At 41.0% G+C, this 22209-nt stretch overlaps 2 protein-coding genes and 5 non-coding genes across 8 annotated transcripts; 2 read left to right on the plus strand and 5 right to left on the minus strand.

The window, feature by feature from the left end:
- Positions 1–346: 346 nt before the first annotated feature.
- Positions 347–418, minus strand: trnaq-cug (transfer RNA glutamine (anticodon CUG)). Its single transcript has one exon. It is a non-coding gene; the product is annotated as a tRNA-Gln (tRNA).
- Positions 419–772: 354 nt separating this feature from the next.
- On the plus strand, positions 773–2803 carry LOC117974162 (large ribosomal subunit protein mL62-like; the record flags this gene model as incomplete). Its single annotated transcript, XM_059021341.1, has 4 exons — positions 773–891; positions 1070–1152; positions 2150–2319; positions 2653–2803. Coding segments are annotated over 4 exons (457 nt in total), but the record flags the coding sequence as incomplete, so codon positions are not given.
- A 1140-nt stretch (positions 2804–3943) lies between these two features.
- trnar-ucg (transfer RNA arginine (anticodon UCG)) lies at positions 3944–4016 on the minus strand. Its single transcript has one exon. It is a non-coding gene; the product is annotated as a tRNA-Arg (tRNA).
- A 636-nt stretch (positions 4017–4652) lies between these two features.
- Positions 4653–4725, minus strand: trnar-ccu (transfer RNA arginine (anticodon CCU)). Its single transcript has one exon. It is a non-coding gene; the product is annotated as a tRNA-Arg (tRNA).
- Positions 4726–6854: 2129 nt separating this feature from the next.
- Positions 6855–14472, plus strand: LOC117423628 (large ribosomal subunit protein mL62-like). 2 transcript variants are annotated; one of them, XM_059021342.1, is made up of 4 exons: positions 11758–12393; positions 12685–12767; positions 13819–13988; positions 14322–14472. In XM_059021342.1, exons 1-4 carry the CDS (start codon positions 12372–12374, stop codon positions 14404–14406), a joined length of 360 nt encoding a protein of 119 aa, XP_058877325.1. In that variant the 5' UTR covers positions 11758–12371; the 3' UTR covers positions 14407–14472. The 2 variants fall into 2 exon arrangements, with proteins under 2 accessions (XP_058877326.1, XP_058877325.1); XM_059021343.1 differs by lacking the exons at positions 11758–12393; positions 12685–12767 and adding an exon at positions 6855–6913.
- Positions 14473–20684: 6212 nt separating this feature from the next.
- Positions 20685–20757, minus strand: trnar-ccu (transfer RNA arginine (anticodon CCU)). The gene has a single exon. It is a non-coding gene; the product is annotated as a tRNA-Arg (tRNA).
- Positions 20758–21095: 338 nt separating this feature from the next.
- trnaq-cug (transfer RNA glutamine (anticodon CUG)) lies at positions 21096–21167 on the minus strand. Its single transcript has one exon. It is a non-coding gene; the product is annotated as a tRNA-Gln (tRNA).
- Positions 21168–22209: the final 1042 nt, after the last annotated feature.

A 22209-nucleotide genomic window follows, 5' to 3' on the forward strand; every position in this document is an offset into this window, starting at 1 on the left:
ACCGGGGTTGCATCCGCAACCTATCGTTCTTGTTCATATTTGTGTGCCTGACTATCGCTAAATACAGAATGAAAGGCAACCCAAAAAAAAATTATTAACGCTTTACCTTTTTACCTGTACTGTACTCTGCAAGCTTTTTACGGTCACCTTGGATTTTTCAGTACAGGTTGCAAAAGCAGACAAAAGCAAATAAAAGTATTTCTGAGGGTTTTATACTTTAGATTTTATGGCTAAAAGGTGCCATCCCACAACTTTGCAGTGAATTTAACAGTATTTAACGAACTGAGAAACGTCAGTTCGATGAAACACTTTTTAATAACTTAAGAATAATAATGCACTAAAACGAAGGTCCCACCGAGATTTGAACTCGGATCGCTGGATTCAGCGTCCAGAGTGCTAATCATTACACCATGGAACCCATATTTACGCCTTGGCCACGTAACTGTAATAAATACATCATTTTATTATTCGCTTTTTTTTTTTTTTTTTTTTTTTTGTTTGTGTGTGTAAGCGTTTCTACTGCGATTGTTTTAATTAGCACTAATCTTGGACTACCTTTCCCAGGGTAACATTACACAGTCCAAGATTGGTTTTAATCGGGCTGTGAAAGCAGCCGAATATGTTTACAATGACTTGGATCCGGGAATCCAGAGCTTTAAAAACTGTAATAAGTCCAGACTAGTTTGGAAAAGCTTGTCTTCGTTCAGACTGTATCACAATCCCCCATCCTTCACTGCTATGACATAATAGTGTTGCATTGAATTACTACTTTTTATAAAGCATGTTATTGTGAAGCATGTTTACTGACGTGCACCTTTTGTTTTTGTGTAGATCGCCTCACCATTACCTACTGTCGAAGCAGTGGCCCTGGGGGCCAGAATGTTAATAAAGGTATGGAAATGGAAGTCTTTGTTAAAATATTCACAAGCATGTTTAATGTACACGGTGATCAGGAGCACTGTTGTGGGGAAGCATTCTCCACAGAGTTAACTAGACAGGCAACAACATCACAGGTTATAGAGAGTCAGCTACTGTTGTGTTCTAGTACATTTTTCACATTTTGTTCTAGTAAACACACAAGCTGAAGTCCGGTTCCACATACAAACAGCTGATTGGATTCCTGAAGATGTGCGACAAAAGATTATTTCTCAGGTAACATCAATACTAAGATTACATATTCACTGGAGCTGACTGCTAATAACATTGAAGAAATGTGAAAGTTAACTAACAGCTGGTGTGTAAAGGTTAAATATTGTAACTTGTAACTGAAATGAAAGCTTCACAAGAAACACCTCTATGAATCTGTGCTATACGATGAAAACATGAATAAAGTCAGACATTGGTCTAATTAGTTTGTTATAAGGCTATGATTTTGATGCAGTACTTTTTAGTTCGTTTTACAGGCAAGGTGCGGCAAAAAAACAAGAATTCACGGAAAGTTGTCCAAATGTAGGTTTAGCTACATCAACATACACAAGAGCATTTAAATAGTACACCAGAACCAATAATATAAAGACTTGCTTTTGACTGCTGGCAAGTTTAAATGTTACTTTAGAGTGAACCAGGATTTCGAGTTTTCCACGATTCAGAAATAGAATGTTGTAAAAAGAGCCTCTAAGTTGGAAAACTTCTGTTCTCCGATGCATTGTTGTTCTTTCTTTACAGAAAACAGCTCTCACAATTGTTTTTCTTTTAGCTGTCACCCATTTACATACTTGCTCGCTCAGTTATCTCATTCGCTGACCTACACAGATTAGTATTTTCAGTACATTTTTTAACGGAAATAAAGGAAGCGCCTCATCAAATGTGTTTCACATCTATTTTCAGGCGTCCAAGACTACATTCAAATTCACGATTTTCAGGATTTCCATGACCTCTGTGACAAAATCGTAGCCTTAGTTTTACTTACAAAAAAATACCACGAATTGCATACATCAGGGGATAGCAGCGTGACATAGTACACAGCTGCGTGACACTGGGACATTTACAAAATTGAGGAGGTGTGTATACTTTTTTTTTGTAAGTAAATAAATATCAGGGACTTTAATATGTTCTACTGTTTTGAGCACTACATGTAATAGGTCAGGCCTCAGAACTGGCTGTTAAAACCCTGTTAGTTATGTTTTTATTGATTTATTTTGCATCTCAGCATACAAACCGAATAAACAGAAGTGGGGAGCTGATCGTCACCTCGGAAGTGAGCCGGTACCAGATGCGCAATCTGTCTGACTGTTTGCAGAAGATCCGAGACATGATCGCTGCTGCCAGCGTGAAACACAGGCAGCCTTCCCAAGAAGACGTGGCTCTCCGACGCTACAGGTAATCTTCCTGTGACACCAGGATCTGATCAGGGCTGCCAAGAGCTCATTTAAAACTGGGATCATTACCTTGTACCACGACACAGCAATGCACTAGCCCTCAATTATACTATTTCAGATGCTGATCCTTCCCGTAGCAAACAATCTAACCGCACTCTGCTCTAAGAGGGTTGTGATATTGGCGTCACTTCTTGGATTTTGGATGATAACAGATATTAGCTTCATGCTCATTTTCCCATATCCAGTTGTCTTCATGTTTACAAACTATTTGATCAGAGATGCCGTAACCTTACAATTTGCCTCCAGAGCAAATTAACATTGTTTCTCTTTTCAGGATGGACAAAATGAACCGAGAACGCCTGCAGCAAAAGAAAATGCACACTGCAGTGAAGCGAAGCCGACGCGAGGAGTTTGATTGAAGGTGATGCCAGGATATGAAGGCTGGCTGCATTGAAGCAATCTGTAAAGAATAAATGAATGACTTGTACAAAGTGTTGTTTGTTCCTCGTTTATTTTAATTTGTCGGCTGGTTTTGCTGGGTTGGGTAACTGGAAGTTATGAATAGTTTTCTAAATAGTTACTCGGATGTACCACATGTGTAAGAGTTGATCAGTTGAAAGAGGCATGATCAGTATGACTCTAAAATACTGGCTGGCACAGTGGACTGTAAATTAACATCTTAAAATACATCTGCACATTGCTGTGTGTTTACAATGGTTGTGGTGTTGGAAAGTTAGGTTACTTGTTTGCTGAGCAGTGTCAAAGTAGCCTCCTGACATGGTAATGGTAAACTGAGTGCGTGTTTCACATTTTTTTAATGCGTACAAAAGGCAGATAAGCAGCTTCTCTGGACCGCTGGTTTTTGTTCTCAAAGGGATTTATTTTAGCAAAGGGAAATTGGAAGTGTACACTAAACCTCAACCACGCCTTCACCAATACCTAAGATTACCATATAACTCCATGTGCAGCGGGACAGTTCAGGCTTTTCACCTCGCACCCACTGCAATCTGCTCCCTGTCTCGAGTATCTGTCGCAGCAGGACTACACTTACTAGAAAACGTTGGGATGTGAGGTCAAAAGCCTCAAGTTTAGACAATTTAACAACAAAAAAGCTGTCGTGCTTGCAATTATGACAGCGCAATAACTTTTAAAACAAGTAAGAACTTAATAGAAAAGAAAATGTCAATGTATGTTGAGATATGTTTATGTAGTTATTTTCTGTTAAATATTCCGTTTTATATATCTGGAATGTTCTCCCAAATACAAACTGCTGTTTGTTTAAAACATTCCCACAATTATGTCAATAAATCAATCAGTACACAAACTGGATGCATTTAAGGTGGCAAATAAATGGCTTCACAGATTTACACTAATTTTGAATTAATCTACGTAAGGAATTGATCATTTGACATATACTGGACTATACATTAGGTACATTTCTAACGGGATCACACTGATGTAGAACATATTTCTATATTTAAGTTAAATTATTTTCCTTACCACACTAAAGGAAAAGAGCCTATATCACTTTTTAAAACGCAGAAACATGTACACTGATTTACATTGTATTATTTGATCTGAACTACAAGTTACACAATTAATAAATAAAATCTAAAATAAAAAAACGACCACGAAGGGTCTCGAACCCTCAATCTTCTGATTCGAAGTCAGACGCCTTATCCATTAGGCCACGCAGTCTATTTTTTCATAATATAGCAAACAAGTACAGCACTACCACAGTCCCAAAGAGGTACGGAATTAAAAAAGCAGCCAGTAGCCCCGCCCTACCCTAAAGCTATGTGCTTACCCAATTGGCGCTGCCTCTTGTCTGTTATTTTCCTATTGCTGAGTGATGCCCCGCCCCTCGTACTCAGGGCACAAATGGAATTGACTGACGCTTCTGTGAAGTAATGGTTTTATAAACAATACATACCGGTATGTGATTGTTAATATGAAATATATATAAAAGCGGCTGAAATATAAACTGACAAAAAAATCTAGCAGAGGATGGTTTCGATCCATCGACCTCTGGGTTATGGGCCCAGCACGCTTCCGCTGCGCCACTCTGCTTTTGCGCATGAATTAAATGTTTAATAAGATACTGTTAAATTAATTAATATAATGGACTATTTGTTACTATTTAATCATTGCGGTTAACGTTACTTTAGGGTGGTAAAGTTAAATTACCTTTACCAGACACCGTGTTTAAATGGTTACTGACGCTAACCATGTTGAAATATATGTTTATTCATTTTTATGAATAATAGCTGAAGAGAGGGGAAACGTCTGGAAAGTTTATTATAAAACAGTCATGAGAAAAAAACATACACGTTACACCCCAGATGGGACTCGAACCCACAATCCCTGGCTTAGGAGGCCAGTGCCTTATCCATTAGGCCACTGGGGCTCCTAAAGAAAATGCCGTTCTTGCTCATATTTGTGTGCCTGACTATCGCTAAATACAGAATGAAAGGTAACCCCCCCAAAAAAATTATTAACGCTTTACCTTTTTACCTGTACTGTACTCTGCAAGCTTTTTACGGTCACCTCGGATTTTTCAGTACAGGTTGCGAAAGCAGACAAAAGCAAATAAAAGTATTTCTGAGGGTTTTATACTTTAGGTTTTATGGCTAAAAGGTGCCATCCCACAACTTTGCAGTGAATTTCTCAGCATTTATTATGATAGAAACGTCAGTTCGATGAAACACTTTTTAATAACTTAAAAATAATAACACTATGTAACACAATTTTTGTTCCTGGGTAGTAAGTGTTATTTCCTAATTGCTTATCCCTCAAAAGTATATAAAATTGCTATTATTCTCCACAAACTTTGCTTTTGTGACCAGGACAGTGATATTTTGAAATGTACCTATTTCCAATGAGAAAACGGGCGAATTTGTGTCTTTTCGTTCACATAAAGTCAGAAAAAAACAACATATGAATCCAAATTAACATGTATTTATACTAAAGTAATACAAAAATGACTACAAAAGATTCAGAAGCGAGTAGTTTTTCGAGATTTACGATTATACTGTAAATCACTTTCACGAATCAGCCCCCAAATGTTGTCTCCCATCATGTTCTCGTAATATTGTCCTTGGTAGCGGCGTTCAAAGTCCAGTATATCCTGGTGGAAGCGCTCGCCTTGCTCCTCCGAGTACGCTCCCATGTTCTCCTTGAATTTATCAAGATGAGCATCAAGGATATGGACTTTGAGGGACATCCTACAGCCCATTGTGCCGTAGTTCTTCACCAGAGTCTCAACCAGCTCCACATAGTTTTCGGCCTTGTGATTGCCCAGGAAGCCCCGAACCACTGCGACAAAGCTGTTCCAAGCCGCTTTCTCCTTACTAGTGAGCTTCTTGGGGAATTCATTGCACTCCATGATCTTCTTTATCTGTGGTCCGACGAAGACACTGGCTTTGACCTTTGCCTCAGACAGCTTAGGGAAGAAGTCTTGAAGGTACTGAGCTCTAGAGCTCTGACAAATTGTTTCATAAGGCCCAATTTGATGTGCAGTGGTGGCATCAGCACCTTCCGGGTGTCCGCCAGTGGCTCCCACTTGACATTGTTCCTTGCCACAGAGAACTCGGTCCGCTGTGGCCAGTCCCGCCTGTGGTAGTGCGCCTTGGTGTCCCTGCTGTCCCAAAGGCAAAGATAGCAGGGAAACTTGGTAAAACCGCCTTGGAGACCCATCAGGAATGCCAACATTTTGAAGTCTCCTATGACCTTGATGGCATCTCAGAAAAATGCAGATATGTATCCACTTAGGCAGCTGGAACTAAACTGAACTGGTGGGCTTAAGGCCCCTGTATTTATACTACTATTTATATTACTGGAAAGTTCTAGAAAGTTCTAGAAGTTACTCCAAATTTACTCAGCACTGAATCTATCTGGAATGTTCTGGAAAATAGGTAAATTTCAAAATATCACTATCCTGGTCACAAAAACAAAGTTTGTGGGGAATAATAGCCATTTTCTATACTTTTGAGGCATAAGCAATTAGGAAATAACATTTACTACCCAGGAACCAAAAAAAAAAAAAAATTGTTACACGGTGTAATGCTAAAACGAAGGTCCCACCGAGATTTGAATTCGGATCGCTGAATTCAAACTCCAGAGTACTAACCGTTACACCATGGAACCCATATTTATGCATTGGCCACTTAACTGTAATAAATACATCATTTTATTATTATTCTATTTTTTTGTAAGCGTTTCTACTGCGATTGTTTTAATTAGCACTAATCTTGGACTACCTTACCCAGGGTAACATTACACAGTCCAAGATTGGTTTTAATCGGGCTGTGAAAGCAGCCGAATATGTTTACAATGACTTGGATCCGGGAATCCAGAGCTTTAAAAACTGTAATAAGTCCAGACTAGTTTGGAAAAGCTTGTCTTCGTTCAGACGGTATCACAATCCCCCATCCTTCACTGCTATGACATAATAGTGATGCATTGAATTGCTACTTTTTATAAAGCATGTTATTGTGAAGCATGTTTACTGACGTGCACCTTTTGTTTTTGTGTAGATCGCCTCACCATTACCTACTGTCGAAGCAGTGGCCCTGGAGGCCAGAATGTTAATAAAGGTATGGAAATGGAAGTCTTTGTTAAAATATTCACAAGCATGTTTCAGTAGTTCGGGACAAACACCAATCACAAAATGTTTTAGTACAAATATTTATTGTAGAGAATGCGGAGTATGCGATTTAACAGAAGTATGCTGTATATACACATTCATTTGGCATCAAACCTAACTTGGTTTGAGGGTTCGCTGCCTGACCAACTGGACGAGGCTGAGACCCCCAATTGATAAAACATAAAAACTGTTATTAGGAAAGGTGGAGATGGGGAGGTGGTGGGTTACGATGAAATCAAAACGCAACTGAGAGATAAGTGAAGAGGGTATTTATAGTGCTAACAATTTAAATTAGCTAATGTGTAAATTGAATGATTCAATTTGGTGATGCGGAGATTGGTGTCTGACCCTCCTCCCGAACTTTAATTATAAATTTTATTTCAGTAGTTCGGGACAAACACCAATCACAAAATGTTTTAGTACAAATATTTATTGTAGAGAATGCGGAGTATGCGATTTAACAGAAAAGTATGCTGTATATACACATTCATTTGGCATCAAACCTAACTTGGTTTGAGGGTTCGCTGCCTGGCCAACTGGACGAGGCTGAGACCCCCAAAAAGAACAAGCCGGTCTCAATGCCACAGTTAGAATTGAATATAGCCAACTTGAAGGTTTAGCCAACCTTTAACAAATGATCATCAGCACGCAGGAGAGGAAAACAAAACCCATTTTTGGGAAATAAACCTCTGGGAATCCATGGCTGATTCGATTGCCCTTCCTCCAGGCAGGTTACTAACACTTAAGAGCACATTTCTGTAAAAGCATTTTTAGGCTCCATAATATTTGTTATAATATAAACTTGGTAAGCACTGGAGGATCAACGACCCAACCGTTTGATAAGAGAGTCTGGAACTCAGTGGGAAAAAGCTGCTACGATTCTGAAGGAAGGACCGGAAAACTGCTCAGCTGCGAATCCGGACCTGGAAATAAATCAGGTGAAAGAAGAACAAATGTTGGGTGACGATTGTTCAGTTTTTGTTAATAAACAGCGGGCCTGAGGGTGATGCGCCCTGAGAAAGATGGAGATGGACAAGAGAGAAAGGGGTCATATGGGCCAACATGGGAGTTTAATTTATAAACAAAATTGAAAAGCTTTCTCTAACCTTCCTGGTCCGTTTTACTTCTTTTGAGCAGGAAGGAAAGGGTATCAGATGAGGGGATTGCTAGGTCAGAGATTAAGGGGTGAATCTGGGGGTTGAATTTGAGAGCGATGTAGACTCCCAGCACCTATGGGAACCCAAGAAGGCTAAGAGAAAGAGCTGTAAGGTTTTATCTAAAACAGGCAGGAGTAGCTGGAGCAGATGAGAGGCACCAAGAGAGTACGTTGATGGCAATAGGTAGGCAAGCAGGAGGAGAAAGAGATTCTGATAGTTGAAGCCCTTTCAGGATTAGTGAAATTTGTGAGTTGCAGAGTGTAGAGCTGGGACAGTGAAATTGAGTTGAGTTTGTAGAAAAACTTTATGCTGGAAATTCAAATCTTATAGCTCTGTTCTTAAGGGACATAAAACAGGATGACACTACGGGCACTGAAAATGATGGAAAGGAATGTTGAATGCAAAGTGAAATTTTAAAGCAATTCCAGGATGACCGGTACATTTGCAGTGAGCGGGGAGTGATGCTGAGAAGAGTTGTTTCTTGAGCCTGCAGAAATCAGGGAATGCAGCAGGTGGCTCACATGAATGTCAGGTCTGAAAAATGAGGAATCTGAGTTTGCAGGAGGTCGTCTTCGGAAGCCAATGCTCTGAATCTCTGCGTTTGGAAACAAGAAAGAGAATCAATTATATTCAGGTGGCCGAGAATGTGTTGAGCTCTGAAAATGAACTGATGAGTAACAGATAAACAAGTAATCCTTCTGAATATTCTCATTATATGGTGGGAGAATGAACGATCTTGTTAAAGATTTAGACTGAAGGTGAATTGTTAGTGGAGAAGAATGGATTTTGAGCCCAGGAAGACCCCCAAAAGGAGTGCGGCTACAGCAAATGGACACACTTTGCGCAATGACGAGGAGTGATCGGTTATAGGAATAATGCTGAATTCGTTGGGCCATGGAGCAGAAAACCAATTTTCCCTTGTAGTATCCTCCAAAGCCAAGAGAGGGAGCTGCATCTTTGAACGGCTGAATGTCTTTGTGCAGCAGGAGACAGTTGTCGTAAAAGAAAGTACTGACATTCCTTTCTTTTAGTAGGAGCACCCACAGGCGGAGTTCCTTGCGAAAAAAAAAAAAAAGAAACCAAACCATAAGTATGACATCATTGAAGGAATCGACAGAAAGGATCAAATAGAGAGAAGGTAGGAGATAAAAGCTCTGCCTCGAGGATTTATCCTCATTGCATACAAATTGCAAAGCATATGACATGGTTTATTTAAATTTCGAGAAAGCTTTTGACAAAGTCCCACATAAAAGATTAATTTCTCATATTGAACGCAGTAGGGATTCAATGAAATGCATGCACGTGGATTAGGGAGTAGTTAACATGTAGAAAACAGAAGGCCTTCAGAGTATGCAGTATTGCGGCCCTAACTGATATTCAAAGAAATGGGAATGGTTTTGAAAGTGTTTGAATAAACTGCCGGTAAGCTGAAAGAAGAAAAGCATCTCACAGAGAAGAGACCACTATGGGGTCGTGCTGGACACCCATGGCGGCCAGGGAGGTCACTGCAGGGGCCTGCTGAATGCCTGCAGTGAGGGGAGGGTAACCTAAAAGGTTACATTTGGAAGACCGCGGAGGTAAGGAATAGAAGGGGGCAGTGGGGCCCTGTTGAAGCTCGCAGCTGGTAGAAAACCGTTTGACAGAGAAGGGAGCACTATGGGGGCCTGCTGGACGCCCATAGTGGCCAGCGAGGTCACTGCAGGGGCCTGCAGTGATGGGGGGTGGGGAATGCGGGAGCAGCCGCACCCAACTGTAATTACTGATTAGAGGAGACATCAAAAATAGAGCAATGTAACCAGTGGTGTATTACAGGGATCAGTATTAGGTCCTCTGCTATTCCTAATCTACATAATGATTTAGATTATGGCATAGTAAGCAGACTTGTTAAATTTGCACACAACACAAAAATAGGTGGAGTGGCAAACACTGTTGCAGCAGCGAAGGTCATTCAAAATGATCTAGACAGCATTCAGAACTGAGCAAGCACATGGCAAATGACATTTAATAGAGAAGTGTAAAGTACTGCACACAGGCAAGAAAAATGTGCATTATAAATATCATATGGAAGATACTGAAATTGAAGGAATCTTTGAAAATGACCTAGGAGTTTATGTTGACTCAGATATGCCTTCATCTAGACAATGTGGGGAAGCTGTAAAAAGGCCAACAAGATGCTCGGATATATTGTGAAAAGTTTTGAATTTAAAATCAAGGGAAGTAATGTTAAAAATGTACAATGCATTAGTAAGACCTCACCTAGAATACTGTGTTCAGTTCTGGACACTTCATTAAAATAAAAAGGATATTGCTGCTCCAGAAAGAGTGCAAAGAACAGCGACCAGAACTGTCCCGGATTTAAAACACATGTCGTATGCAGACAGGCCAAAAGAAAAGAAGCTATTCAGACTTGAACAAAGACTACGCGGTGATCTGATTCAAGCTTTCAAAATCCTAAAAGGTATTGACAACGTCAACCCAGGAGACTTTTTGAACCAGGACCAGGGGTCACGAATGGAAATTAGACAAAGGGGCATTCAGAACAGAAAATAGGAGGCACTTTTTTACATAGAAAATTGTGAGGGTCTGGAACCAACTTAGTAATGTTGAAGCCGACACCCTGGGATCCTTCTTGATGATACTCTGAGATCAATAAGCTACTAACAACCAAACGAGCAAGATGGGCTGTATGGCATCCTCTTGTTTGCAAATCCTCCCATGCTCCCATGTAGTTTAAATGGCCTAGGAGGGACAGAAGATTGCGTTTAGTAGGGGGGGGGGGGGGGACCGGACAGAAAAGTGGAAATATAAAAAATACAATCCCCTGAGGACAGGCTCAATGGGCATAATTTTAAATGTGTTTGATATATTGGCTTTAGCCAGTCATGCGTTTTTCCCAGCAATTTTGATTAAGAATATGGCGTGGTCGATTTGCATATTGCAGGGAGCAATCTTCGTGAGGGACTGTTGATGCAGGGTGTGGTGGAGTTACGGTGAGCGGAAATGAAGGAAGTTACAGGCAGAATAGCACAGGTTCCTTCAATGAAGTTATTACAAATCTGGCAAAACAATCTCTGGATACAAATGCTCAAAACTGCCGATGAGCAGTGAGGGAAGGGAACCAGAAAGGTTAGGGAACCTGCAGTGAGGGAAGTGAACCAGAAAGGTTATAGTTAGAGGTGAAGGGAGCACTATGGGGGCCTGCTGGATGCCCATAGTGGCCAAAGAGGTCATTGCAGGGGCCTGCTGGACGCCTGCAGTGAGGGAGGGGAACCAGAAAGGTTATAGTTAGAGGTGAAGGGAGCACTATGGGGGCCTGATGGACGCCCATAGTGGCCAAAGAGATCACTGCAGGGGCCTGCTGGACGCCTGCAGTGATGAGGGGGTGTAACCAGAAAGGTTACAGATGCATATTATACAACAGTGGCGGGTGTCGAAACCCCCAGGATAGATCGCGGGAGCAGCCGCTCCTAACTGTAAAAACAATCTCTAGAAACAAATGCTCAAAACTGCTGAAGCGCAGAAAGAAAAGCATTTCACAGAGAAAGGATCACTATGAGGGCCTGCTGGACGCCCATAGTGGCCAAAGAGGTCACTGCAGGGGCCTGCTGGACGCCTGCAGTGAGGGGAGGTAACCTGAAAGGTTATAGTTGGAGCCAGAATGCTCAGGAACTGCTAAATGAGCCTTTGATTGACAGGTGCGATGGTCCTGCTTTCGGATTTTTCCGGTAGTAGAAGCGCTTCGTGGAGATGCAGTCGGTGCGGGCGAGGTGTTTCAAGTCCGCTTATAATACGCGGAAATTGGGCTAGCTTCTTGAGTCGCGGGTTGGAATTTGTAAAAACACCCATACTGACATGGGTTGGGCTTGTTTTGTCGTTACACTTGGCAACACTGGGTAAAGCAACGATCAGTGCTGACGTCATAGCGCCTGCGACGGGAAGGATGAAATAAAGTAAACAAATTCTCCTTACGTGCTGTAGATTTGAATGGGATGTTGTTGCTACGAAGATAAAGCTGGATCCGGGAGATCGTCCAGTCTCTGATTTCAGGAGTTGCGGAGGAACAGTGGTCAGGCGGGAGCCACAGCAGACAGGAGAAGCTGACATCTGGGCAGAGAAGTTTCGAGTGGTAATACCGCCGACCAAAGTTGTGGTGGAGTTGGCCCGGGAAGGGCTGGTTGAACTGGTTGCGTGGATCTCGGCTCCGGGGAAACAGCAAACAGATCGTCATCCGTCGAAACGGAATAATCCAGAATGCAGACCATGATGCGTGCATGTACGATGAAATCAAAACGCAACTGAGAGATAAGTGAAGAGGGTATTTATAGTGCTAACAATTTAAATTAGCTAATGTGTAAATTGAATGATTCAATTTGGTGATGCGGAGATTGGTGTCTGACCCTCCTCCCGAACTTTAATTATAAATTTCATTTAATGTACAGGGTGATCAGGAGCACTGTTGTGGGGAAGTATTCTCCACAGAGTTAACTAGACAGGCAACAACATCACAGGTTATAGAGAGTCAGCTACTTTTGTGTTATAGTACATTTTTCACATTTTGTTCTAGTAAACACACAAGCTGAAGTCTGGTTCCACATACAAACAGCTGATTGGATTCCTGAAGATGTGCGACAAAAGATTATTTCTCAGGTAACATCAATACTAAGATTACATATTCACTTGAGCTGACTGCTAATAACATTGAAGAAATGTGAAAGTTAACTAACAGCTGGTGTGTAAAGGGTAAATATTTTAACTTGTAACTGAAATGAAAGCTTAACAAAAAACACCTCTATGAATCTGTGCTATACGATGAAAACATGAATAAAGTCAGACATTGGTCTAATTAGTTTGTTATAAGGCTATGATTTTGATGCAGTACTTTTTAGTTCGTTTTACTGGCAAGGTGCAGCAAAAAAACAAGAATTCACGGAAAGTTGTCCAAATGTAGGTTTAGCTACATCAACATACACAAGAGCTTTTAAATAGTACACCAGAACCAATAATATAAAGACTTGCTTTTGACTGCTGGCAAGTTTAAATGTTACTTTAGAGTGAACCAGGATTTCAAGTTTTCCACGATTCGGAAATAGAATGTTGTAAAAAGAGCCTCTAAGTTGGAAAACTTCTGTTCTCCGATGCATTGTTGTTCTTTCTTTACAGAAAACAGCTCTCACAATTGTTTTTCTTTTAGCTGTCACCCATTTACATACTTGCTCGCTCAGTTATCTCATTCGCTGACCTACACAGCTACACATAAATGCTGCGTGAATACACAACCAAACAATTTACAGACACTCGCAGATTAGTATTTTCAGTGCATTTTTTAAAGGAAATAAAGGAAGCGCCTCATCAAATGTGTTTCACATCCATTTTCAGGCGTCCAAGACTACATTCAAATTCACGATTTTCAGGATTTCCATGACCTCTGTGACAAAATCGTAGCCTTAGTTTTACTTACAAAAAAATACCATGAATTGCATACATCAGGGGATAGCAGCGTGACATAGTACACAGCTGCGTGACACTGGGACATTTACAAAATTGAGGAGGTGTGTATACTTTTTTTTTTTAAGTAAATAAATATCAGGGACTTTAATATGTTCTACTGTTTTGAGCACTACATGTAATAGGTCAGGCCTCAGAACTGGCTGTTAAAACCCTGTTAGTTATGTTTTTATTTATTTATTTTGCATCTCAGCATACAAACCGAATAAACAGAAGTGGGGAGCTGATCGTCACCTCGGAAGTGAGCCGGTACCAGATGCGCAATCTGTCTGACTGTTTGCAGAAGATCCGAGACATGATCGCTGCTGCCAGCGTGAAACACAAGCTGCCTTCCCAAGAAGACGTGGCTCTCCGACGCTACAGGTAATCTTCCTGTGACACCAGGATCTGATCAGGGCTGCCAAGAGCTCATTTAAAACTGGGATCATTACCTTGTACCACGACACAGCAATGCACTAGCCCTCAATTATACTATTTCAGATGCTGATCCTTCCCGTAGCAAACAATCTAACCGCACTCTGCTCTAAGAGGGTTGTGATATTGGCGTCACTTCTTGGATTTTGGATGATAACAGATATTAGCTTCATGCTCATTTTCCCATATCCAGTTGTCTTCATGTTTACAAACTATTTGATCAGAGATGCCGTAACCTTACAATTTGCCTCCAGAGCAAATTAACATTGTTTCTCTTTTCAGGATAGACAAAATGAACCGAGAACGCCTGCAGCAAAAGAAAATGCACACTGCAGTGAAGCGAAGCCGACGCGAGGAGTTTGATTGAAGGTGATGCCAGGATATGAAGGCTGGCTGCATTGAAGCAATCTGTAAAGAATAAATGAATGACTTGTACAAAGTGTTGTTTGTTCCTCGTTTATTTTAATTTGTCGGCTGGTTTTGCTGGGTTGGGTAATTGGAAGTTATGAATAGTTTTCTAAATAGTTACTCGGATGTACCACATGTGTAAGAGTTGATCAGTTGAAAGAGGCATGATCAGTATGACTCTAAAATACTGGCTGGCACAGTGGACTGTAAATTAACATCTTAAAATACATCTGCACATTGCTGTGTGTTTACAATGGTTGTGGTGTTGGAAAGTTAGGTTACTTGTTTGCTGAGCAGTGTCAAAGTAGCCTCCTGACATGGTAATGGTAAACTGAGTGCGTGTTTCACATTTTTTTAATGCGTACAAAAGGCAGATAAGCAGCTTCTCTGGACCGCTGGTTTTCGTTCTCAAAGGGATTTATTTTAGCAAAGGGAAATTGGAAGTATACATTAAAGCTCAACCACGCCTTCACCAATACCTAAGATTACCATATAACTCCATGTGAAACTCAAAATGGAGAGAGGTAACCAGTGGTGTACCACAGGGATCAGTATTAAGTCCTCTGCTATTCCTGATCTACATTAATGATTTAGATTCTGGTATAGTAAGCAAACAAAAAGTTAAATTTGCAGACGACACAAAAATAGGAGGAGTGGCAAACACTGTTGAAGCAGCAAAGGTCATTCAAAATGATCTAGACAGCATTCAGAATTGGGCAGACACATGGCAAATGAAATTTAATAGAGAAAAGTGTAAAGTATTGCATGCGGGCAATAAAAATGTGCATTATAAATATCATATGGGAGATAGTGAAATTGAAGAAGGGAACTATGAAAAAGACCTAGGAGTTTATGTTGACTCAGAAATGTCTTCATCTAGACAATGTGGGGAAGCTATAAAAAAGGCTAACAAGATGCTCGGATATATTGTGAGAAGTGTTGAATTTAAATCAAGGGAAGTAATGTTAAAACTCTGCAATGCATTAGTAAGACCTCACCTAGAATATTGTGTTCAGTTCTGGTCACCTCGTTACAAAAATGATATTGCTGCTCTAGAAAGAGTGCAAAGAAGAGCAACCAAAATTATCCCGGGTTTAAAAGGCATGTCGTATGCAGACAGGCTAAAAGAATTGAATCTATACAGTCTTGAACAAAGAAGACTACGCGGCGATCTGATTCAAACATTCAAAATCCTAAAAGGTATAGACAATGTCAACCCAGGGGACTTATTTGACCTGAAAAAAGAAACAAGGACCAGGGCTCACAAATGGAGATGAGATAAAGGGGCATTCAGAACAGAAAATAGGACGCGCATTTTTTACACAGAGAATTGTGAGGGTGTGGCACAAACTCCCCTGTAATGTTGTTGAAGCTGACACCCTGGGATGCTTCAAGAAGCTGCTTGATGAGATTCTGGGATCATTAAGCTACTAACAACCAAACGAGCAAGATGGGCTGAATGGCCTCCTCTCGTTTGTAAACTTTCTTATGTTCTTATGTTCTTATAGAAACGTCAGCTCGATGAAACACTTTTTAATATCTTAAGAATAATAATGCTAAAATGATTGTCCTACGGGGATTTGAACTCAGATCACAGGATTGAAAGTCATGAGTGATAACCATTACACCATGGAAACCATATTTATGTATCGGCCACTTAACTGTAATAAATACATCATTTTATTATTATTCTATTTTTTGTAAGCGTTTCTACTGCTGCTGTTTTAATTTGATACGTTTAGGTTATATTTTAGACAATTTGGTGGATTCTTGATCTCCTTAGTTCGATCTAGGCAGCGGTGAAGAACTTCAGATATTTTCCACAAGGGGGCGATACACCATGGCAGCGGCTAACCACAGTAGTATTGGTGTGAACCAAGCAGAAACTTAATATTTTTAAAAGCGTGAATATGAATTTACAGAAAAGAACTTTTCCAAAATATATAAATGAAAAAAGATAAATTGGTTGGCCAAGAAATAAACTATGGTATGCATTCTCTAGATTGTGGAACATTCATAGAAATAAACTTCCTGCTGATTTCCAAATTTCCTGAAGGAATCAGAGCCAGACAGAAGCACCTGCCATCAACCAAGTGCCTGAATCAGCTCCCTGCACACTGTATTACATTCCTCCATTTCCCAGCCTGGGTCAGCTCTCTGCACACTGTACTGCATTCCTCCATATCCCTGCCTGAGTCAACTCTGTGCACACTGTACTGCATTCCTCCATATCCCTGCCTGAATCAGTTCTCTGCACACTGTACTGCATTCCTCCATATCCCTGCCTGAATCAGCTCACTGCACACTGTACTGCATTTCTCCATATGCCTGCCTGAGTCAGCACTGCACACTGTACTGCATTCCTCAATATCCCTGCCTGAATCAGCTCTGCACACTGTACTGCATTCCTCCATATCCCTACCTGAATCAGCTCTTCACATTTTACTGCATTCCTCCATATCCCTCCCCGAATCAGCTCTTCACATTTTACTGCATTCCTCCATATCCCTGAATGAATCAGCTCTGCACACTGTACTGCATTCCTCCATATCCCTGTCTGAATCCGCTCTCTGCACACTGTACTGCATTCCTTCATATCCCTGCCTGAATCAGATCTTTGCACACTGTACTGCATTCCTCCATATCCCTGTCTGAATCCGCTCTCTGCACACTGTACTGCATTCCTCCATATCCCTGTCTGAATCAGATCTCTGCACACGGTACTGCATTCCTCCATATCCCTGTATGAATCAGCTCTCTGCACACTGTACTGGATTCCTCCATATCCCTGCTTGAATCAGCTCTCTGCACACTGTACTGCATTTCTCCATATCCCTGCCTGAATCCGCTCTCTGCTCACTGTACTGCCTTCCTCCATATCCCTGCATGAATCAGCTCTCTGTACACGGTAATGCATTCCTTCATATCCCTGCCTGAATCAGCTCTCTGCACACTGTACTGCATTCCTCCATATCCCTGCCTGAATCCGCTCTCTACTCACTGTACTGCCTTCCTCCATATCCCTGCATGAATCAGCTCTCTGTACACGGTAATGCATTCCTTCATATCCCTGTCTGAATCAGCTCTCTGCACACGGTACTGCATTCCTCCATATCCCTGTCTGAATCAGCTCTCTGCACACTGTACTGCATTCCACCATATTGCTTCCTAAAACAGCTCTGCACACTGTACTGCATTCCTCCATGTCCCCGCCTGAATCAGCTCTCTGCACATTGTACTGCATTCCTCCATATCGCTGCCTGAATCAGCTCTGCACTGTACTGTATTCCTCTATTTTCCTGCCTTAATCAGCTCTGCACACAGTACTGCATTCCTCCATATCCCTGCCTGAATCAACTCTGCACACTGTACTGCATTCCTCCATGTCCCAGCCTGAATCAGCTCTCTGCACATTGTACTGCATTCCTCCATATCCCTGCCTGAATCAGATCTCTGCACATTGTACTGCATTTCTCCATATCGCTGCCTGAATCAGCTCTGCACACTGTACTGCATTCCTCCATATCCCTCCCAGAATCAGCTCTGCACATTGTACTGCATTCCTCCATATCCCTGTATGAATCAGCTCTCTGCACACTGCACTGCATTCCTCCATATCCCTGCCTGAATCAGCTCTCTGCACACTGTACTGCATTCCTCTATATCCCTGCCTGAGTCAGCCCTGTGCACACTATACTGCATTCCTCCATATCCCTACCTGAATCAGCTCTGCACACTGTACTGCATTCCTCCATATCCCTGCCTGAATCAGCTCTGCACACTGTACTGCATTCTATATCCCTGCCTGAATCAGCTCTGCACACTGTACTGCATTCCTCCATATCCCTGCCTGAATCAGCTACCTGCACACTGTACTGCATTCCTCCATATCCCTGCCTGAATCAGCTCTGCACACTGTACTGCATTCCTCCATATCCCTGCCTGAATCAGCTCTGCACACTGTACTGCATTCCTCCATATCCCTGCCTGAATCAGCTCTCTGCACACGGTACTGCATTCCTCAATGTCCCTGCCTGAATCAGCTCTCTGCACACTATACTGCATTCCTCCATATTGCTTCCTAAATCAGCTCTGCACACGGTACTGCATTCCTCCATATTCCTGCCTGAATCAGATCTCTGCACACTGTACTGCATTCCTTCATATCCCTGCCTGAATCAGCTCTCTGCACACTGTACTGCATTCCTCCATATCCCTGCCTGCATCAGCTCTCTGCACACTGTACTGCATTCCTCCATATCCCTACCTGAATCAGCTCTTCACATTTTACTGCATTCCTCCATATCCCTCCCCGAATCAGCTCTTCACATTTTACTGCATTCCTCCATATCCCTGAATGAATCAGCTCTGCACACTGTACTGCATTCCTCCATATCCCTGCCTGAATCAGATCTCTGCACACTGTACTGCATTCCTTCATATCCCTGCCTGAATCAGCTCAGTGCACACTTTACTGCAATCCTCAATGTCCCTGCCTGAATCAGCTCTCTGCACACTGTACTGCATTCCTCCATATCACTGTCTGAATCAGCTCTCTGCACACTGTACTGGATTCCTCCATATCCCTGCCTGCATCAGCTCTCTGCACACTGTACTGCATTCCTCCATATCCCTGCAAAGGGTAAATTTTTTAACTTCTAACTGAAATTAAAGCTTAACAAAAAACACCTCTATGAATCTGTGCTATACGATGAAAACATGAATAAAATCAGACATTGGTCTAATTAGTTTGTTATAAGGCTATGATTTTGATGCAGTACTTTTTAGTTCATTTTACTGGCAAGGTGCGGCAAAAAAAACAAGAATTCACGGAAAGTTGTCCAAATGTAGGTTTAGCTACATCAACATACACAAGAGCTTTTAAATAGTACACCAGAACCAATAATATAAAGACTTGCTTTTGACTGCTGGCAAGTTTAAATGTTACTTTAGAGTACAAAACTTTACCGTACAGACTTCAGACTCCGACATCATTTCTGGTAAGAGTCGAGGGTCTCAGTGTGACAAATGTTTGAAATTCTCCCTTTCGGGTTCCCTGTTGGTTGAGAGGACGGATGTACCAACGATGTCGCTTTTAAAACCTCTTGATAAGAGGTACAAACAGCACATTTACTTTAAATGTAAATGTATCCAATTTTGCGAATGCAATCTGTATTTTAAGTGTGAACAACAGCTGTGACCACTTTGCGCAGTCAAAAGTGCTGCGACACGACGCGTCCCGTACAGCAAATAGTGAAGCTGCACAGCTTGTAGTTGATTCATCTGCGATAGAAGGAATCTACGTAAGGAATTGATCATTTGACATATACTGGACTATACATTAGGTACATTTCTAACGAGATCACACTGATGTAGAACATATTTCTATATTTAAGTTAAATTATTTTCCTTACCACACTAAAGGAAAAAGAGTTTATATCACTTTTTAAAACGCAGAAACATGTACACTGACATACATTGTATTATTTGATCTGAAATACAAGTTACACAATTAATAAATAAAATCTAAAATAAAAAAAACAACCACGAAGGGATTCGAACCCTCAATCTTCTGATTCGAAGTCATACGCCTTATCCATTAGGCCACGTTCATAACGAAGCAAACAAATACAGCACTACCACAGTCCCAAAGAGGTACGGTATTAAAAAAGCAGCCAGTAGCCCCGCCCATACCCTAAAGCTATGTGCTTACCCAATTGGCGCTGCCTCTTGTCTGTTATTTTCCTATTGCTGAGTGATGCCCCGCCCCTCGTACTCAGGGCACAAATGGAATTGACTGACGCTTCTGTGAAGTAATGGTTTTATAAACAATACATACCGGTATGTGATTGTTAATATGAAATATATATTAAAGCGGCTGAAATACAAACTGACAAAAAAAATCTAGCAGAGGATGGTTTCGATCCATCGACCTCTGGGTTATGGGCCCAGCACGCTTCCGCTGCGCCACTCTGCTTTTGCTCAGTTGTCAAATGTTTAATAAGATACTGTTAAATTAATTAATATAATGGACTACTATTTAATCATTAGCGGTTAACGTTACTTTAGGGTGGTAAGGTTAAATTGCCTTTACCAGACACCGTGTTTAAATGGTTACTGACGCTAACCATGTTGAAATATATGTTTATTTATTTTGATGAATAATAGCTGAAGAGAGGGGAAACGTCTGGAAAGTTTATTATAAAACAGTCGTGTGAAAAAAAAACATACACGTTACACCCCAGATGGGACTCGAACCCACAATCCCTGGCTTAGGAGGCCAGTGCCTTATCCATTAGGCCACTGGGGCTCCTAAAGAAAATGCCGTTCTTGCTCATATTTGTGTGCCAGACTATCGCTAAATACAGAATGGAAGGTAACCCAAAAAAAAAAATTATTAACGCTTTACCTTTTTACCTGTACTGTACTCTGCAAGCTTTTTATGGTCACCTCGGATTTTTCAGTAGAGGTTGCAAAAGCAGACAAAAGCAAATAAAAGTATTTCTGAGGGTTTTATACTTTAGATTTTATGGCTAAAAGGTGCCATCCCACAACTTTGCAGTGAATTTCTCAGCATTTATTATGATAGAAACGTCAGTTCGACGAAACACTTTTTAATAACTTAAGAATAATAATGCACTGAAACGAAGGTCCCACCGAGATTTGAACTCGGATCGCTGGATTCAGAGTCCAGAGTGCTAACCATTACACCATGGAACCCACATTTACGCCTTGGCCACGTAACTGTAATAAATACATCTTTTTTTTTTTTTTTTTTTTTTTTTTTTTTTTTTTTTGTAAGCGTTTCTACTGCGATTGTTTTAATTAGCACTAATCTTGGACTACCTTACCCAGGGTAACATTACGCAGTCCAAGATTGGTTTTAATCGGGCTGTGAAAGCAGCCGAATATGTTTACAATGACTTGGATCCGGGAATCCAGAGCTTTAAAAACTGTAATAAGTCCAGACTAGTTTGGAAAAGCTTGTCTTCGTTCAGACTGTATCACAATCCCCCATCCTTCACTGCTATGACATAATAGTGTTGCATTGAATTACTACTTTTTATAAAGCATGTTATTGTGAAGCATGTTTACTGACGTGCACCTTTTGTTTTTGTGTAGATCTCCTCACCATTACCTACTGTCGAAGCAGTGGCCCTGGAGGCCAGAATGTTAATAAAGGTATGGAAATGGAAGTCTTTGTTAAAATATTCACAAGCATGTTTAATGTACAGGGTGATCAGGAGCACTGTTGTGGGGAAGCATTCTCCACAGAGTTAACTAGACAGGCAACAACATCACAGGTTACAGAGAGTCAGCTACTGTTGTGTTATAGTACATTTTTCGCATTTTGTTCTAGTAAACACACAAGCTGAAGTCCGGTTCCACATACAAACAGCTGATTGGATTCCTGAAGATGCGCGACAAAAGATTATTTCTCAGGTAACATCAATACTAAGATTACATATTCACTGGAGCTGACTGCTAATAACATTGAAGAAATGTGAAAGTTAACTAACAGCTGGTGTGTAAAGGGTAAATATTTTAACTTCTAACTGAAATGAAAGCTTAACAAAAAACACCTCTATGAATCTGTGCTATACGATGAAAACATGAATAAAATCAGACATTGGTCTAATTAGTTTGTTATAAGGCTATGATTTTGATGCAGTACTTTTTAGTTCGTTTTACTGGCAAGGTGCGGCAAAAAAACAAGAATTCACGGAAAGTTGTCCAAATGTAGGTTTAGCTACATCAACAT

This window comes from Acipenser ruthenus, unplaced genomic scaffold (assembly GCF_902713425.1).
Source record: "Acipenser ruthenus unplaced genomic scaffold, fAciRut3.2 maternal haplotype, whole genome shotgun sequence".
Lineage (NCBI taxonomy): Eukaryota > Metazoa > Chordata > Actinopteri > Acipenseriformes > Acipenseridae > Acipenser > Acipenser ruthenus.

Bases quoted from the DNA above. Each gene is read 5' to 3' on its own strand.
- LOC117423628 (XM_059021342.1), top strand. From the start codon at position 12,372: ATGCAGACCATGATGCGTGCAT. The intron at 12,394-12,684 runs GTACGATGAAAT...ATTTTGTTCTAG, and splicing joins GCAGACCATGATGCGTGCAT to TAAACACACAAGCTGAAGTC. The intron at 12,768-13,818 runs GTAACATCAATA...TTTGCATCTCAG, and splicing joins GACAAAAGATTATTTCTCAG to CATACAAACCGAATAAACAG.